The 16,018-nt window shown below is 37.9% G+C and overlaps 1 protein-coding gene across 2 annotated transcripts; it reads left to right on the forward strand.

Moving 5' to 3' along the window:
• Nucleotides 1-4,255: 4,255 nt before the first annotated feature.
• Nucleotides 4,256-15,058, forward strand: agtrap (angiotensin II receptor-associated protein). Of its 2 annotated transcripts, none has more exons than XM_072381594.1 (5): nucleotides 4,256-4,402; nucleotides 5,274-5,308; nucleotides 5,493-5,601; nucleotides 7,056-7,266; nucleotides 13,294-15,058. In XM_072381594.1, exons 1-5 carry the CDS (start codon nucleotides 4,376-4,378, stop codon nucleotides 13,416-13,418), a joined length of 507 nt encoding a protein of 168 aa, XP_072237695.1. In that variant the 5' UTR covers nucleotides 4,256-4,375; the 3' UTR covers nucleotides 13,419-15,058. The 2 variants fall into 2 exon arrangements, with proteins under 2 accessions (XP_072237695.1, XP_072237696.1); XM_072381595.1 differs by lacking the exon at nucleotides 13,294-15,058 and adding an exon at nucleotides 11,576-11,998.
• The last annotated feature ends 960 nt before the right edge of the window (nucleotides 15,059-16,018 follow it).

Raw genomic sequence — 16,018 nt, forward strand, 5'->3', positions numbered from 1 at the left:
TCCAGCTTTAGAGCCAACAGAATAAAATCAGTACTGATGTATTTTTAATATTTACCCGACGGAGAGCTCTGTTGGAGCACCCTGATGAAACCTGGCTAACAGCCAACGAAGTGATAGATTACACACAACCACATCCTGGCAGGGCTGCAGTTTTTACAACGACCTCTCTACCTTTTTTAAGGCTTTCTTGGAGTAATCAATTGCCACAGCTGCTATCTTAGGCCAACTTTTCCAACTTAGAATGCAATCAAAAGTACACAGGAACAACAGTGGCAAGAAGTCATTCAAGGGAACAAAGCAGCATGAATAACCAATTGCATGGGAAACACAGACAACATATAGATGACCACAAAAATTAAGTGTAAGCGCGTATTCCTTCACTGTTTTTGTAGTTTAGCATTTAAACTCTGTGTTATTCACTTGTCTGTCATGGCAGGTCAAAATGTGAAAAATAATCATCCAGTTAAATTAAGTTCTCCTGTGATTGCTTAATTTGAGGTGGTTAAAGATATCACAGTTCAAAATTAAACCACGTCACCTGTTCGTCTCACTGCAATCTCATCAAACTGCCTTGAATGTTCAGCACAGCCTTTTAAGTCTGCTAAATTTAGCTGTCAGAATGACTACTGCAGTGAAAGGGGAAAACCTTGAGTCATGAGCTGTCACAGGGTCAGAGGTGATCTGGGGCTCAGGGTCACCCTGGATAGGGCAGGGGCCATCTGCCATGCTCGAGGCATACAATGGAGCATCACTGTTAAAAGGTAAGATAGGACAGACGCTGGAGACTGAGACACACTATAATCAACAAGAGTGCATGTTAAATTAACATTTTAAAGGTTTGTCTGCTGCTCTCATCCAAATGATTTATGTAAAGTTAAAGGTTAATTATTCCTACCATGCCGAGGTGACAAATGATTGATGATTTTGATTATTTCAAAAACTGAAACATTTTATATTTATACTATATTTTCAGACTATGTGTGAAAAAATATTTTCACTTTTGAACAGAGCAATGGATGGCACTCAAAGTGGCTTCAGCATACCTAGAAAGCCAGACTGACTTTAGATAATTTAAGCTGATATCTGCTAATCATGGAGGTCTGAAATTCCATTTACATTTGATTTTACTTTTCATTCAGCTCAATCCACATGCTCTGGCTGCTCAAATCATATTTCAAGATTTCAGACGATGCCACTGCCAAATATAGCAACAGCACAGAGTAAAGCAACAGTCTCAGGACAGACCCAAAGGCAATCTACTGCAAACTTTTGATGAAAGCATGTCTACAGGCAGATCTGGAAGGAATCTTTCACTGAAAAGCTGTGCCACCAGCACGGGTACATGGTTATTAAAGCTTATGTTGTAACCACAGCAACCCATTCTGATAGGTTAGTAAAACAAATCATATGATTGCTTGCATGTAACAATATAAACTTAAAATAGTCTTTCCTTAAGATCTAATTTTAGAAATATATGATTTCTCTGCAGTATTAACACAGAACACAAGTTCTAGACATATCTTACAGACAAAGGCTAGATAACTTGTAATTATTTACTATATTGTTTAACACTGGCATTATTTTGGACAGCAATGTTTTCCCTAAAAGTTGAATTTCTTTTTTTTATCTGGAGCACCTGAAAACTCCTACTTGTTGTGTAAACAAGGACTCTGTTGGATTCCCACTCTTCACCATAAATTCATATTTAGAATTTCACTGCAGTTTGTGAATGAAAGGCCTCAGCTAATCAGCAGGTTCAAACCCAGATCTGACTCCCTGTGAGGCAAATCACACATAATGAACCACCGCACCAACGTGCTGCTCTGTAAAAATCTAATTAGGCATCAATTTGAAATGACAGCAGATTTTTGCGATAAGCAATGTCAAGTGATATAGTTTATAGTGTGTTTACTTAAAACAGACTCAAATGCAGTTGATCTAAAGCTCATGAAACATAATCTATTTATTTGAATAAACTGGACAGCTGTTTATCTTTTTTCATTTTTCGTTTGTCAATATGAAAACAATATTTTGTAATACAGCCCTCAGACGTTTCGGAAATATGTGTTAAAATAAGTAATGCAAGTTATATCCTGAGGCTGGAGATTGTTGTAGTGAACTCACACACATGACTGTCAGTCAGGAGACTGAAGCCTTTCTTGTTTTCCTCTGAACTTAGTGCACTTTTTCATTTTAAACTTCTCAATCTGTCAGTGTTTGCTTTCACCACCTGGTTAAAGTTGGTTAGTGTTGGGCACATCATGTCTTCAAATAGACGCTCTCACATCATCGATCACTAGCTTCTCTTTCCTTCTTTTAATTAGCCCTCATGTACAACAAAAAGATTAAAACATTATTTTTATTATTTCTATGTCACAGTTAATGTTTGTGTTAAACAGCAAGATCACAGTGACTCTAGTTCTTGCCCTTTTCAGATTATTTTCATGAGATCAGGTTGATGTATATACATAAACAGATGGCAAATTAAATGAAAAGTCAACATTAAGTGGGTCAGTGTTGGCCCACCACATGTCACCAGAGTAGCTTCAGGCTTCTAAAGCAACTATTCTGCAAGTCTATGGAAATCTCATGAAGGAATGAAAGTCATCCACCCATCAATTTTCCACACCCTCTTAATCCAATTCAGTGTTACCAGGGGGCTACCCCAGCTGGGTGGGAAGCAGGATGTGCACTGGAGAGGTCGCCTGTCCATCACAAGGCCAAGACAGAGACAAACACCACAAGCAAGTACTCACACTTAGTCTTTGGGGCAATTTAGAATCACTAGTTAGCCTAACATGTATTTTTTGCAGCACTCCAGACAGAAGGGCCACAGTAAGGATCCAAACCAGGGACCTTTTAGCTGTGGTGCAGCCCCAGGGATGAAAACCATTCAAAAGATATTACTCTATGCAGTGTTTTGATGATGGTGGTGGACAGCGGTGTCTGACATATCAGTTCAAAATATCCAGTAGGTGCTCAACAGGACAGAGTTCTGGAGACTGTGAAGACCAAACCATAATAACCCTTCATTCCAATTTTAATCCTAGAAAAGACAAGTCCCTTCAGAATAGAAATTGTCATCGTCTGGCACTTGTTTTTTGTGTTTTGGTGTCTGTTTATCCTCCCGAATCTAGGATGGGTTGGGCAGGCTGGGACCCACCCCTGGGTGGAGTCCTGGGGCTCGTCGGCCAGCACACCTGTTGTTTATCAGTCTCATCATCGGCCTGTGCTTAAGGACCAGCTTCTGCTCTGAGTCTCCTTCAGATTATCTACCTTTGTAGAGTGGTAATCAGACTCTTTCATGGCTCTCCTGTGGTTTTTCAAGCTCATAGTTCTAACATCTCAGTGTCTGTCTGGTCAGAGAGCAGTCTACTTACCCATATCACTTGCTTCAGTCAAACGTGTCTGCTCCTGTGCAAAAACCTATCTTGAATAACTTATCTGACACATGCAACTTCCTGCCCACCCTCTCATGATCTAATACAGGAACCCAGACCACTTAACCCCTCCCTCCAAACTTCCTTCTCTCAGTTCCCAAATAGGCAAATTCTTCTGTAAAATTAAACAACCTGTTGGATCTCTTTCTGGAAACACTGTTTCATGATTTCCTGAAAATTTTAATTACTATGACATCCTCCAACTCTTCCTCTTGTGACATCATAGTTTACACATTTGTGGTTTTTGAATTAAACACTAGGGTGAACCGTGGGATGTCCTTATCAGGATGAACTACAACATTCCATTTCTGACTGCTCTAGTCATCATTAGTATAGTATAATTCTGTTTTCTGGTAGTTCGCCACCATTAGCAAGCTAACACAAAAGAAGTACTTGTTAAACTGTCTAATAATAGATGCAGTGAATTTTTTAAACCACCAGCATTAAAATTGATCAACATTGTTTCCATCTGTCACAGATGCTTCAATTTCTGGACATATGCTGTTCATTTTTTTCATTTTAGTCAGATGAAAGATACAAAATGATTTATCAAACTATCAAATCTATAGCTTACATGTTCTATTCACCATCCTAACTGAGAAAACAGTGCAGTTTTTTTTCAAACAGTAGTGCTAAATTCCTGATCCTTGATGGTGAACCTCTCTATGAGGCACAGCAAGTCAAGCTCGAACTGGTGCTGAGCCCCTTGAGGTTTGAAGTGGGAACTGTGAGGAGAGGAGAGGGAGGGAGTCACATGGGAGGTAGTCAGGCTGGTGTCACATGGCTTGTGTTTGCAGGTTTTGCTAAGGGGAGGAGGGTTTGTACACAGAAGTTTGTGTAAGAGGAACAACTGAGGCATTTTTTCATGTGGCCCTTCAACAAGTTGAAACACTGAATCGGATCAAGGAGGAGCTGCTTTGACCAAACAGCCTATTATGGAAATCCCTGCCATAAACTTAAAGGTGAGATTGTAGCTCACTCTTAATGTTCTGTTTGGTAGCTTGTGTTTCTAACAAAAACTGATGTTAAATCGCATGGTAATGTCAGTGTGGTTGCTCAATTCTCATTGGTAGTTCCTCTATATGGAAGCCACTTTCCTCTGATACAGACACAGATAATGAAACTGTGTTTAGTCCTTGAGAACATATACATACATAAAAAATATGTGTACCTATGTACAGATTTGGCAAAGATGGAGTGACTTTTGCCACTACATGTGCTAGAAACTGTTACCAAGACAACCAATAAAGTGTATGTCAGTCATTTGTTTTGGTTGTAAACATTATAAGATGCAGTGGCATTTCTACTGCAAACATAGTGAAAGTTATGTCTTTGATTATTATCCACATTCACATGTTAGAGTCTTAAAAAGAGAAAAACTATAAACTGAACAATAAGATGTTCTTTACTTTACAAAGGGAAAAAAACTCTGGGTTTAAAGATGTCGAAGCAGCGACATTATCTGTGAAACCATCGAGTTTCAAGTGATCACATGTTTTCCATTTAGTCCTGTACTTTTTGATGTTAGTCAGCTCACAGATTGAACTAAGCATGCTTGGCATGATGGGTTTCATTATCAATTACTCTGTTGATTTTCTAAACAACTGATGCTTGCTAGGTCCTGTACAATGTGAGAAAATGGGAAAATAAATTCATGTCAGATTAGCAGAAGTCAGAGTGACATAGTTTTTAACATACAATAAGATTGAAGGAAGAAACTTAAAGAATTTTTAATGTGGACAAGCTGAAACCACTCAGAGTTTTATACGCGTACAACAAATCCTTAAGCATTCGTACATTTCTTTTGATTATCAGTGTTTTCTTCTGTTCTAGGCCATAGTACTGGTGCATTGGCTGCTAACTGTTTGGTGAGAATGAGAACTTTTTTTCACACATATGAGGAATTTCACTTGTCTTTTGGCACACATACCCATACTCCCACTCTTGAGTTAGGCTTACTCTTTCACCTGCACGTACCCTACTTTTTGCAGTCATACATAACTCCTGGAGAGTGTGTGAGTACATATTGTGTGAACTGTGTTTTACCTTTAGGGGGTGCATGGCATGGCTGCCTATTTCCTTTGGATGGGGAAATTTCAGTGTTTTAGCAGTTGGAGTGTGGGCGATAGCGCAGAGGGACTCGATTGATGCTGTTCTCATGGTGAGTCTTTGCCTTAATTCTTTTCTTCAAGCAGGCTTAACATCATGTCACACACACAGGAGACTAACAGGCGCGGTGGTGCATATCCAAGCTAACCTATTTGTCTGTGAAATCTAGGACAATCTGTGAGCATGCTTTTGAGAAAGATAAGTCTTCCCCTTCACTCAGCACAGAGAGCAGAAGCTGTGACTGATTCAAGAAACACAAGGACCTGCTCTTACATTCCTTTCTTTAAAATATGTGAGGCAAGTTTTAATTAAATTTTCAGATTAGAGTCATTGCAGTCCTACAGGTCATACCATATATCTGACCTCATGACTTATGTTTCCGTTTTAACAATCAGTGTCACCTGCTGCCTGATGTCAATAAATATATGAATTTTTTAACATTGCTAACATTGAGAGCAAAGGACAGGAAAGGGGTGTTTGTGGAGTGTAATCATCAGATTTTGATGTAAAGCATCGAGGATGTGATTAGTGGTTTCCTTTTATCAATGGAAACTCTCCTCAGTTCACTGGTGAGTGAGAAGAAATACTGGGTGCTGTCCCAACATATCAGCTGCACTGCTTGTAGATTTTTTTTAAATAGATGTAAGAAGTTCTTCTAGAAGGAAAACTTTTTCTGAAAGAGTAAAAAAAATCTATCTCCCTTAGATGGTAGAGGAAGTCGAAGGCTTTTAGATTCATCAAAGCCACAGTCAGAGTCTAGTTTTTAGGAACTTTGAGTATTTTGAGCAAAGAAATTCAACTCTAGAAAAAACTGTCACCATCTAGTTTCTTCCCCAGTGACGGCTCTGACAACAATAGACTGGTCCTTGATCGAACCTGTGAAAGTTGATGCCCTTGGGAGTTAACTACAAGAGAGTCTTTTACCATGAGTGCATTAAAATCCAGTGTCACAGTCACTGATGACTAACTAAAGCACAAGTCTTTTACTGTGACTTAACCCTTCAAAGTCAAACCAACTGCTGACTCATTTAGTCATAACCTAGTTAGTCGTAGTTTGGCAACATATTTTATACCTTTTCAACAGTATCAACTCCTGGTGTCACTTAAGCAAATAGACAGAGTTCAGGGTTTTTCAAACTCCACCAATCACGTATTCAAATCACATTCCCTGATCTTTTTTTTTTTTTTTTTTATGTGAGTGAAAAAAGCAAATGAAGAAGAAAAGAAGTTTTTGTTGAGGGGTTTTGGCCGTTTTATTTCCCCCCCTTTGCTATCTGCATTTTTTATCATGGTGCATTTTTCATTTCTGTGCTTGTAGATTGATTGTTTTCTTCAGCAGTGGTGCAGTGGTATGACTTTATCTAAAACATTTTGTGTGATAAAAGGAGTCTTTCTCTGTGGCAGTATTGTAGATGTGTATACTGGTATATGGGAGCAAAAAAAACACACAAAAAAAAAACTCCATCATACACCATTTACATGCTATACTCTCTGTTGTTCCCATAGTTTCTTGTTGGGATGGTTGTGACAATTTTGACCGACATCATCCATTTTGGGATCTACTACCCACTGAGTGACTTTGCAGCCGAACGAGGACGTGATGTGTTCCGTTTCAGCGCAGGAATGGCCATTCTTAATCTGCTGCTCAAACCTGTTTCCTGCTTCTTTGTCTATCAAATGTACCGCGAACGAGGAGGAGAGTACAACGTTAACTTTGGTAAGAGTGACCAGATGCATCAAATACGTTTGTAGACTTTTGAATTGACTTTTGTCATCAAATATCAAGAGTATACTATATTTATGCAAGATATTAAAGGAGATTTAAAGGCTTCCCACAAAGAATGTTCTTACAGAGAAAACTGATTCTGTAATCTGGGATCTCTATTACTTGAATCCAGTTTTCCTAATTACATTTTGACTGATATAACTATCTCGTTACATAACATTCTTAATCTACCAAATGCACAAGCTTGATTCAAATACCTGCATCTAAATTTCAGTGTCTGAAAAATCTTTTAGGCTTTTTAACTCAAATTAACCTTAGCTCTAACTGTAAGTCAAACTGGAGTTATGCATGTGTCCAGGGGGCACTCTTAGATCGCCTTTGTGTTGTGTTATTCTGTTTCTCATGAAAGTTCTGCCAAGTGCAGTACAAACTGGGGGAGACTATGCTAAACCACTGGCAGATGATTCCACCGTCTCACTAATTAGTTGCAGTCACAAGACTTTTTATGCAGTGAAATATCTGAGCCGCAGACCAAGTGGGCAAAGAAGACTGTCCTCCATGAGTTATCTGTACCATTTGTAATTCATCCTGGTGACCAGATTATACTGCATGGAGGAACATATTAAAACCATGCAGGCTCCAAAATGATCTGCATTGATAGCGCAGAGACAAAAATAGTACATGGCTGATGTGGAGAAAAAAAAGGCAGAGAAGAAGAAGCTTTTGAAGAACTCAGAAAAAGAGACGTGTCATTAGTGGGTGTTATGTTCACAGCTTTCTTTTTGTGGACAAACAACCGATCAGTGCATGTAGGGGATATTCAAGATGAGTTGCTCTAATCAACCATGTGTGGTCATTGATTTGTGGACTCTAACTCACTCAGAGTTTTTCTGTTGTAAATCCCACTGAGCTGTGCCGCCCACTGGGCTCTTAAATCCTTTAAAATAGCACTCGTTGCTTCATCTTTAGGGATTACAAAATATTTTTGTGTCCATGGTTTGTGATTTAAGATTTGATGTTGAGAATAATTCCATAAATGTATATTGAGTTTTTTTTCTGCCTTAACCCGCTTGGTGTAAACCAGGAAGTTGGGGGTTTGAAGCTATTTTCTTTTTCTATTAAGTCAAATAAAATCCTCTGAAAAATTTATCACTTTTATCACTTTTTTTTTTCATTTTATCACCGTACACTTTTGAGGAGGTAATGAAATTTTCCTGCATTATGACCCAAAACTGCAGCTGATGATCAATACCTTGTGACTGTTTGGGGGATAATTGACTATTGATGAAACCACTCTCTTCATGGTTTTACTTTGCACAGCAGGAACACCCATTAGACTGTATTGTGACTGATGAAAGGAGCTAATGTTGCTTTCAGACTGTGTGTATTTTAATTGCTGTCTGATTGCATTGCACTACTGAGCACTCTTGGAACCAGACAATCAGATGCAGACAGCTGAATTGTTGATACAGGTATTTAATGCTCTCTGGATTTTGCCTGGCAGCTGCTTATGGTTGTTTTAATTATTTTGTGTATTAGGTTTAACTTTTAAGTTGCTTAATGAAATAAAGGCTGCAAGTCTTATGATTAATTTGGTCTCTCTCATCGTCAACCTGACAGTACACTAAAATTATCCAGTGATTGCTTAACAACTGGAACTAGGCACATGAGATCTGTCAAAGCTATCGACTGACATAATGAGGGTCATGCAGCTTTATCTATTTAATAATACATCTGAAACCAAAAGGTAAATAGAAGCATCACAAGTAGCTGTGGCTCATAAGGTAGAGCAGGCTGGTAGTTCAATTCTTTATTCGTCCGGAATCAACCTTGAGGAGACAAGAGACAACAAAAGTAGAGCTAACACTGGTGGACATCCACACGAGTAAAATAAAGATGGCTCTTTTTCAGGAATTACTTTAATCTCTGGGGATAATGGGATAATTCTTTTAAAGTTCACTCTTTCCATTCATCATTTCTTATTCACATCTTTATGTATAAATCAGTGACAGCAATGGAAACCGCTGGTAACAAAGTCTTATACAAAGTCTTTTTTTTTTTTAAATATATGCTTATTTTGAATTTGATGGCCCAACATGTTTTAGTAAAATAGGGACAGTGTTCGCCACTGTGATTCATCACTTCTTCTTTAACAACAGCTTGGGAAGAATGAAAACCAGTTGCTGTAGTTTTAGAAGTAACTTATTTATCTTCTTTTTTCTTTTTTTTACATCAGGTCCCAGCTGCTAAACATTTCTGTTTCATAATGCACAAATTGTTTGTGGGTGTCAGTGGGTGACAGGTCTGGACTGCAGGTGAGGTTAGCTCATAGACTCTTCTACTTTGGAACCATAATTTTGTAGTATGTGCATAATATTCTTTGACTTTCACTGTCTTACTGAAAGAACTAAAGTCTTCCCACGAGACGTTATGTGGATCTTTTCATGGCTTTAGGTTTTTGTTTGCCACAAGATGCTCTTCTTTGAAATATTTTTTCTGAGTGTTTTGGTTTTCTCATTTTTATGCTCACCCCAATCAGCCTCCAACAGTCAGATAGTCTTTGTTTTGTGAAGTTATCTCATTCCCTTCTCTGTTTTATATTTGTGTTCCTCATGCTTTACTGGTTTCATGTGGTTTCCTTGTAAGTTATTGGATTTTTGGACCTCACTTGTTTTTTGTTTAGCTTTTTTATTTTGCCTTCTGCTTGCCCCCTGCCTAGTGTAACTACCATCTAGTGTATGCCCTCTAATGGTCTTTTAGGTGGTTTATGTCTTTAGGTGCTCTCTGACAGCAGGAGATTTTTTATAGTTGAAATAACTGTTGAAGGAAATATGCCCTTTATTTTGTGTCTGCACCTCAGAAGATGATTCTTGTTCATAAGGTCTTCTGTGTCTGCTGCCTAGGAACAAGTACTTTCCCAGTATAGGGGGTGCTATGACGATGATTGGTGCAGATGATGGAGAGGCACATTGATTGGTACATTGATTGGTCATGTCACATAAAATAAAACCAGGAAAGTTTTTTAGTGGCTGTGTCCTGTGTTTGGGTCCTTCAATCAGAAACTCATCACTGTTGACAGTACATGATGCTCCAAACCTGTAAATATCATTCATTATTTATGCAATGTGCACTAATGCAGATCCATTCCAGCATGGATGCTGGCTTTCGAACTGAGCCCTGATAACAAACTGGATGGTCTCTTCTACCAGGAGGACACACCATCAGGGTTATCCAAAAGGAATTTCAAATTCAAATACACCAGATCACAGGAGAGTTTTTTATTTCAGAACATCTTAAATTAACTTAAATGCATTTAAAATAACCTTTTCATGTGTTTTTATTTTTCTTTGCAGGTTTTAAATTTACATTCGTAGAGCAAAGACAAAACTTTGTTCTGCTCTGTGTTTCAAACATGCCCAATTTTACTTCGATAGATATTAATTTGCTATATTTACTTTATTTTTGTGTTTTTAAGTATTACTCAACTCCTTAATTGTTGCCCTTCATTTGAAACATGTAACTGGCATAAAATTCTAAACAATCATATATTTTAACTCATTCTCTAATAACTGCAATTCAACATAGAGCTTCAATTGCTTGCAAATGTGGAATATGTAAATTTGTTTTTTTTTAATTGACATTTTACACATTTTAAACTGTGTCAGATCTGTATTAGCTTCCAAACCATATTGTAACAAACAAATGTATCTGATTTCATGTGTTTCCTCATCATGCAGTAGCATAAACACTAACTTTCTCCAGCACCAGGGACCTAAAAGCTCTGTAGGTCTTGTTGATTCATCAGAGCCATCAAAAAGGTTTTCAGCTTTTAAACATGTTAGCTTAAAGCATTAAGTCTGAGACTTTGTCTAAGACTGACTCTTCCACCAGTTTACGTGGGTAATGTAGCATTAGCAAGATAAATAACTTCTTCACTACTTCATCTAACAGCTGGAAAATTGACAGGGAATATGCCTTTTATTTTGTCTGAAATCATGGACCAGTTGTTAAACTTAACGTGCATTTTGAATGATATAATAGCTAAATGTTACAAGCTGACTTGAGGTCATGCACTTGATTATGCACAAGCCTTTTATATTTGTCAAACCTAATTTTCCCTGTTACCCTGCATGCTTTTGTGCGCTCTGTGGCTCACACCACTGTTTTTTTTCTTTGTGATTACTCTGTCGTCTCATGCTTTTCTATCATGTTTTGATCTTCTTCTCTTCTCTTGTCTCGTCTTGTCTTCTCTTCTCTTCCCTTCTCTTCTCTTTTTCACCGCTGATCTTTAAACTCTCAGACTTAGAGACCTCTGTGGACAGTCGATGCACTACGGACAGTGCTGACAGTGCTTTTTTTGGCCGCCGCTATTGATTCCTGGCTTCTTCCTTTTTACCATTTTTCTTCCCCAATCATCCCCTTCCATCCCTTTCCACCCAGGAAGTAAGATTACTAATCACATTGCTGACCACATAAGAGAAATTAACTTTTTCTTTCCATGTTATTATGGTGTCTCTGTTCTTTTCCATCCCTCTGTTCCTCTCTTTGTCATTCCTAGTTAATTTTCTTTTGTCCATTCCAACTTGATCCATCTCACAGAAATTCATTAGATAAAAATTACCTCTTTAACACCACATTCCATTGAGTTACATTATGTTTTGAAATTACACACTGTCAGGGGAAGAATGTCAACGCAAATGAATGGTTTTCTCATGATGAAAAGAGAAACTCTGGTTTAATTACAATACCTTTAACTTCAGTCTACTCTTTGCAGAAACTGTTTGGCTTGGTTTAAGCACATGCTATAGTTCTTAATGTGACTTCAAGTTTGAGTACATAAAGCAGCATTAAGAATCCATGCCCACTTAACATATTTTTGTGAATCCAGGCAGGTCTGTCCGCATCAGCAGCAGCCCTCATTACTTTTCCATTCTTCTCTGCACAGCTGTTTGTCTACACAGTGTGTTTTGATGTGTATTGTATTATTTGTGCTCATATGTCTCTGCAAGTTTGCATACACTGAATATTTTATTTAGATTTAGTCTCCAGACACCTCATTTGTTTGTGAGCATTTTTTTTTTTGTTTTATTATAGTAGAACTGCATGATGGTGCACATTCCAAAATGAGCCTAATTACAGTCAACATGAAGTTGCCATATAATGAAAAGGAATATGGGGTGGTTGTATGCGCACACTTCACATAGTGCTATCATTTGGTTATATATAGTTTTGTCTCTGTTGTATTTATGAAATTATAAAGATATATATTTTTTTCAAATAATCCAAAACCCTTTGCGATAAGAGCAACTGGCTTGTTTGATTAGCATTTATATGTGCATGTTTGTCACAGTTAGAGGACTCTGGTTCATACTGAGGTAACAGTGTGGGAGCTTTGAACTTTAAAAAAACACATCATTGATATTCAGAACATGACAGAGTATATGCTGTCTGGTGTAGAGCATCACATACAGTCCTTACCTTTGTAGAAATCATTGTGAAGCACCCAAAGTGTGAACTTGTTCACACTGGAATCTGGGTCACTTGTTTTACTGTTCAGAGACAGGCTGCCAAAGACTCTTGATATGAATCTCAGACCACTGTTGGTTCCCGTGGCCACACTTAGTATAGCCAGAATACAAGGAGCTATTCAGACAGTACTCAAAGTAAAAATCACTGATGATGAAATGGGAAGAGTCTCTGCAGTGCTCAAAGAAGCATTTTATTATAAAATTGGTTGGTTTAGTGTTCATTAGAGACTGTCTTTGTCTGAATACACATTGGCTCCAACAGTATAATCTGTTTTTATCCAGACACTGCAAGAGGCTTGAGTCAAGATATGTGTCAAGACTCTTTTTGAGAAGAAATGAGTGTGGAGAAAACATGGAAACCCTGTGCAAACAGCTCTAATATGTAGAACAACAAAAGTCCAAACCTCACAGGGACATGATTAGATGGGATTTAAAAAAGCAAATCTGCATAGTGGGTGTTGGTGTTGAATTCTTTATTGTGTCTCCACAGGTTTCCCATCTGTATCACGAAACAGAGACGCATATCAGTCAATTGATCAACAGGATGAGTCTTCCAGTCCAGCAAATCCGTTCAGCCAGGCCCAAGACAACAAACCAGGAGTCCGCACATACTGAGAGAAGTAGGAGTTGAACAAAGCAGTGGTTTCCTCAGAGGAGCTAATCAGCTAACAGTAAAGTGCTCTCGGACAAATTAAACAAAACAATTCTATTTTTACAATTAAACTTTGTTGTGGAGTGCAGCCCCCCAAAAATAATCTGTTTTGGTTTTAGAGTGAAATGTGACCAAACTGTACTCCTTTTAAATGAATGTTGGGTTCAAAGATGATTTATGTTGAGCTGGGGCACAACTGCAGAATATAATCAGAGGAAAATCTGTTCACCTACTCTCATGCTGCATGGATGTTGTTACCACCCACTATTTTTAGTAGACAGGTGTTGGACTGTTAATGCTGAGTGTTTTTTTTTTATGTGGCACTCACAGACGTGAAGAGTTGACTGTTCTGTAAATTATGTTTTCTTTTCTTGCAGTATTTTTTAAGTATTTTTCAAATGGTCTTTGCTTTATATAAACAAGAGTTCAGAAAATATCGGGTCCACTGGAACAGAAGAAAAATTAAAATAACGTTCAATGCTAAGCCTCAGAAGCTTTATTTTGAATTTGTTCTATTTTAGCTGATGTGAGCTCTGAAATCCTTCAACTGAGTTGAAGATACAATTACCGACATCAAGGGTCTTTCTTCTCCTAACTGAGCAAAATACTAGTTTCCTAGCACAATTGCAAAATACAGACAAGCACTGTTCATTTATCTTGATGTTCAGTTTTTGTTTTTTTGCTGTTGTTTCTTTTTGAGCAAAGCCACCAAACTATCACTGTAACTATAAACAACTATTTCTGATTTTTATAGTGATCCCTGTTGATCCGTTCAGCTTATTTAACAAGAAAAAAGGAAGATTTTTGTAGTTATCATTTTGTAAGTAAAGGACTTTTCGTATGCCATAAACACCCTGCGATTATGTGAAGTCAATTTAAATTATAACTTCAATAAATGACAGATCACATACAGCGCAGCCTGTTGATGGGTTATGATAAGACCACTGTTGTCACATCACGAATGTTAATCACACATCACAAACACCTCATCAGACACAAATGTTTAATAAGGTGTTACAAACCTTCTCATTAGTGCTCAGTGAAAGGTGTGTACAATCACACAATTCACAGGGCTTTTGTGAAGCATGCACTACTGAGGTGTGCAAATCACACACGAGTGTTACTGCAGAAACAGTGTAGGCAGGAGAGACGCTGCTGCTGTCTACTGAGTGATTGCATCAGTGATGATTGGACTTTTTACACTTTTGAATGGAGTTCCTGTTTTGAAATCATGATAATGAGTTACAGCAGCCTAGCGAGCATGCACACAGTTAATCACATCAACACAATATGATGTCATTGCACATATCAGGGGGAGAACTTGGCACCACAATATTCATGAGCTCAAAATGAGCAGCTGCAGTATGTTACTGGAGCTGCTTGTGTTCTGCCTGGAGTTTGCGGATGATCCTGAACACGAATAATCTGGAGAAGAATATTTTGCTACAGATTTCGCACCAGAAGGGCTGAAAGTAAAAAACTGTGTAATTCTTTAAATTAGATTTTGAAAAATGCTGTAATGTTGGTCTTTTTGTGTCACCCACTAAGCTGCCATTTAAAGTTTTTCTTCTTATTTTTGAAAAGATGATATAAGACATGTCAAATTATGCTTTATTTGTATCTGTCATGTAATTTACATGTCCACATAGTAAAACGAATCATTTTGAGACTGAAAAGTCAGCACAAGTGGCTTGAATTTTCTTTTCATTCTCTAACCAAATCAAATGACAGAATGTGAAGTAACTACATTTACAGATGCATTTTAAGTTTTGATTTGCCAACATCCTACGTTTCCATAGTGTAAATGTCTTGTTATTGTAGGAAGGGATGGTGGTAGGTGCTAATCACGGACCTTTGTGGATGCAAGAGAGTGCTATTTCGGGCTTTACAGTGGTGTGGTGGTTAGCACCATCACCTCACAGAGCAAGAGGGTTCCAGGTTCAATTCCGAGCTCAGGCCTTTCTGTTTGCATGTTGTCCCTGTGTATGCATGGGCTCTCTGTGGGTACGCCAGCTTCCTCCCACTGTCCAAAAATGTTACACATGTTAGGTTAATTGGTGTCTCTAAATTGTCTCTAGGAGTGAATGTGAGCATGCTTTGGCATTAAAAGCAGATGGTTAGCTTTAGAACAAAAAATTATAGTTAGGTCTTCATATTATAAAATACTTGGTTAGATCGTTGCAGAAATGTAAATGGTTACAGATTCCACACTTATACGCATGCAATGCTACCCCTGTCATGTCATTAGAACATTGCCCTACAGAAAACAACAGTGATATGCCATCTCACAATTTATAGCCATGGATTATGACACTACTCTTTACTGGACAAGTGAACAAATGTATTTATGACATGCTTTCTGGTAAATCTGGTCTTATTTTTTTTTCTCATCTTTTGTAATACTTCTACGTACCTCAGTTTAATTCCTACCTGGCTCCTCTCACATATTTCTTAGTGATCCAGATTTTATTTATCCTGCCAGTCAACACATTCATCTTCCTGCTTTCCTTGCTCTGCACTAAAGATTTTTATATTCCATTGTGCATACTTCTGGAGCCATAAC

Source organism: Leuresthes tenuis, unplaced genomic scaffold (assembly GCF_036924035.1).
Source record: "Leuresthes tenuis unplaced genomic scaffold, fLeuTen1.0.hap1 SCAF_3, whole genome shotgun sequence".
In the NCBI taxonomy this organism is placed as follows: Eukaryota; Metazoa; Chordata; class Actinopteri; order Atheriniformes; family Atherinopsidae; genus Leuresthes; species Leuresthes tenuis.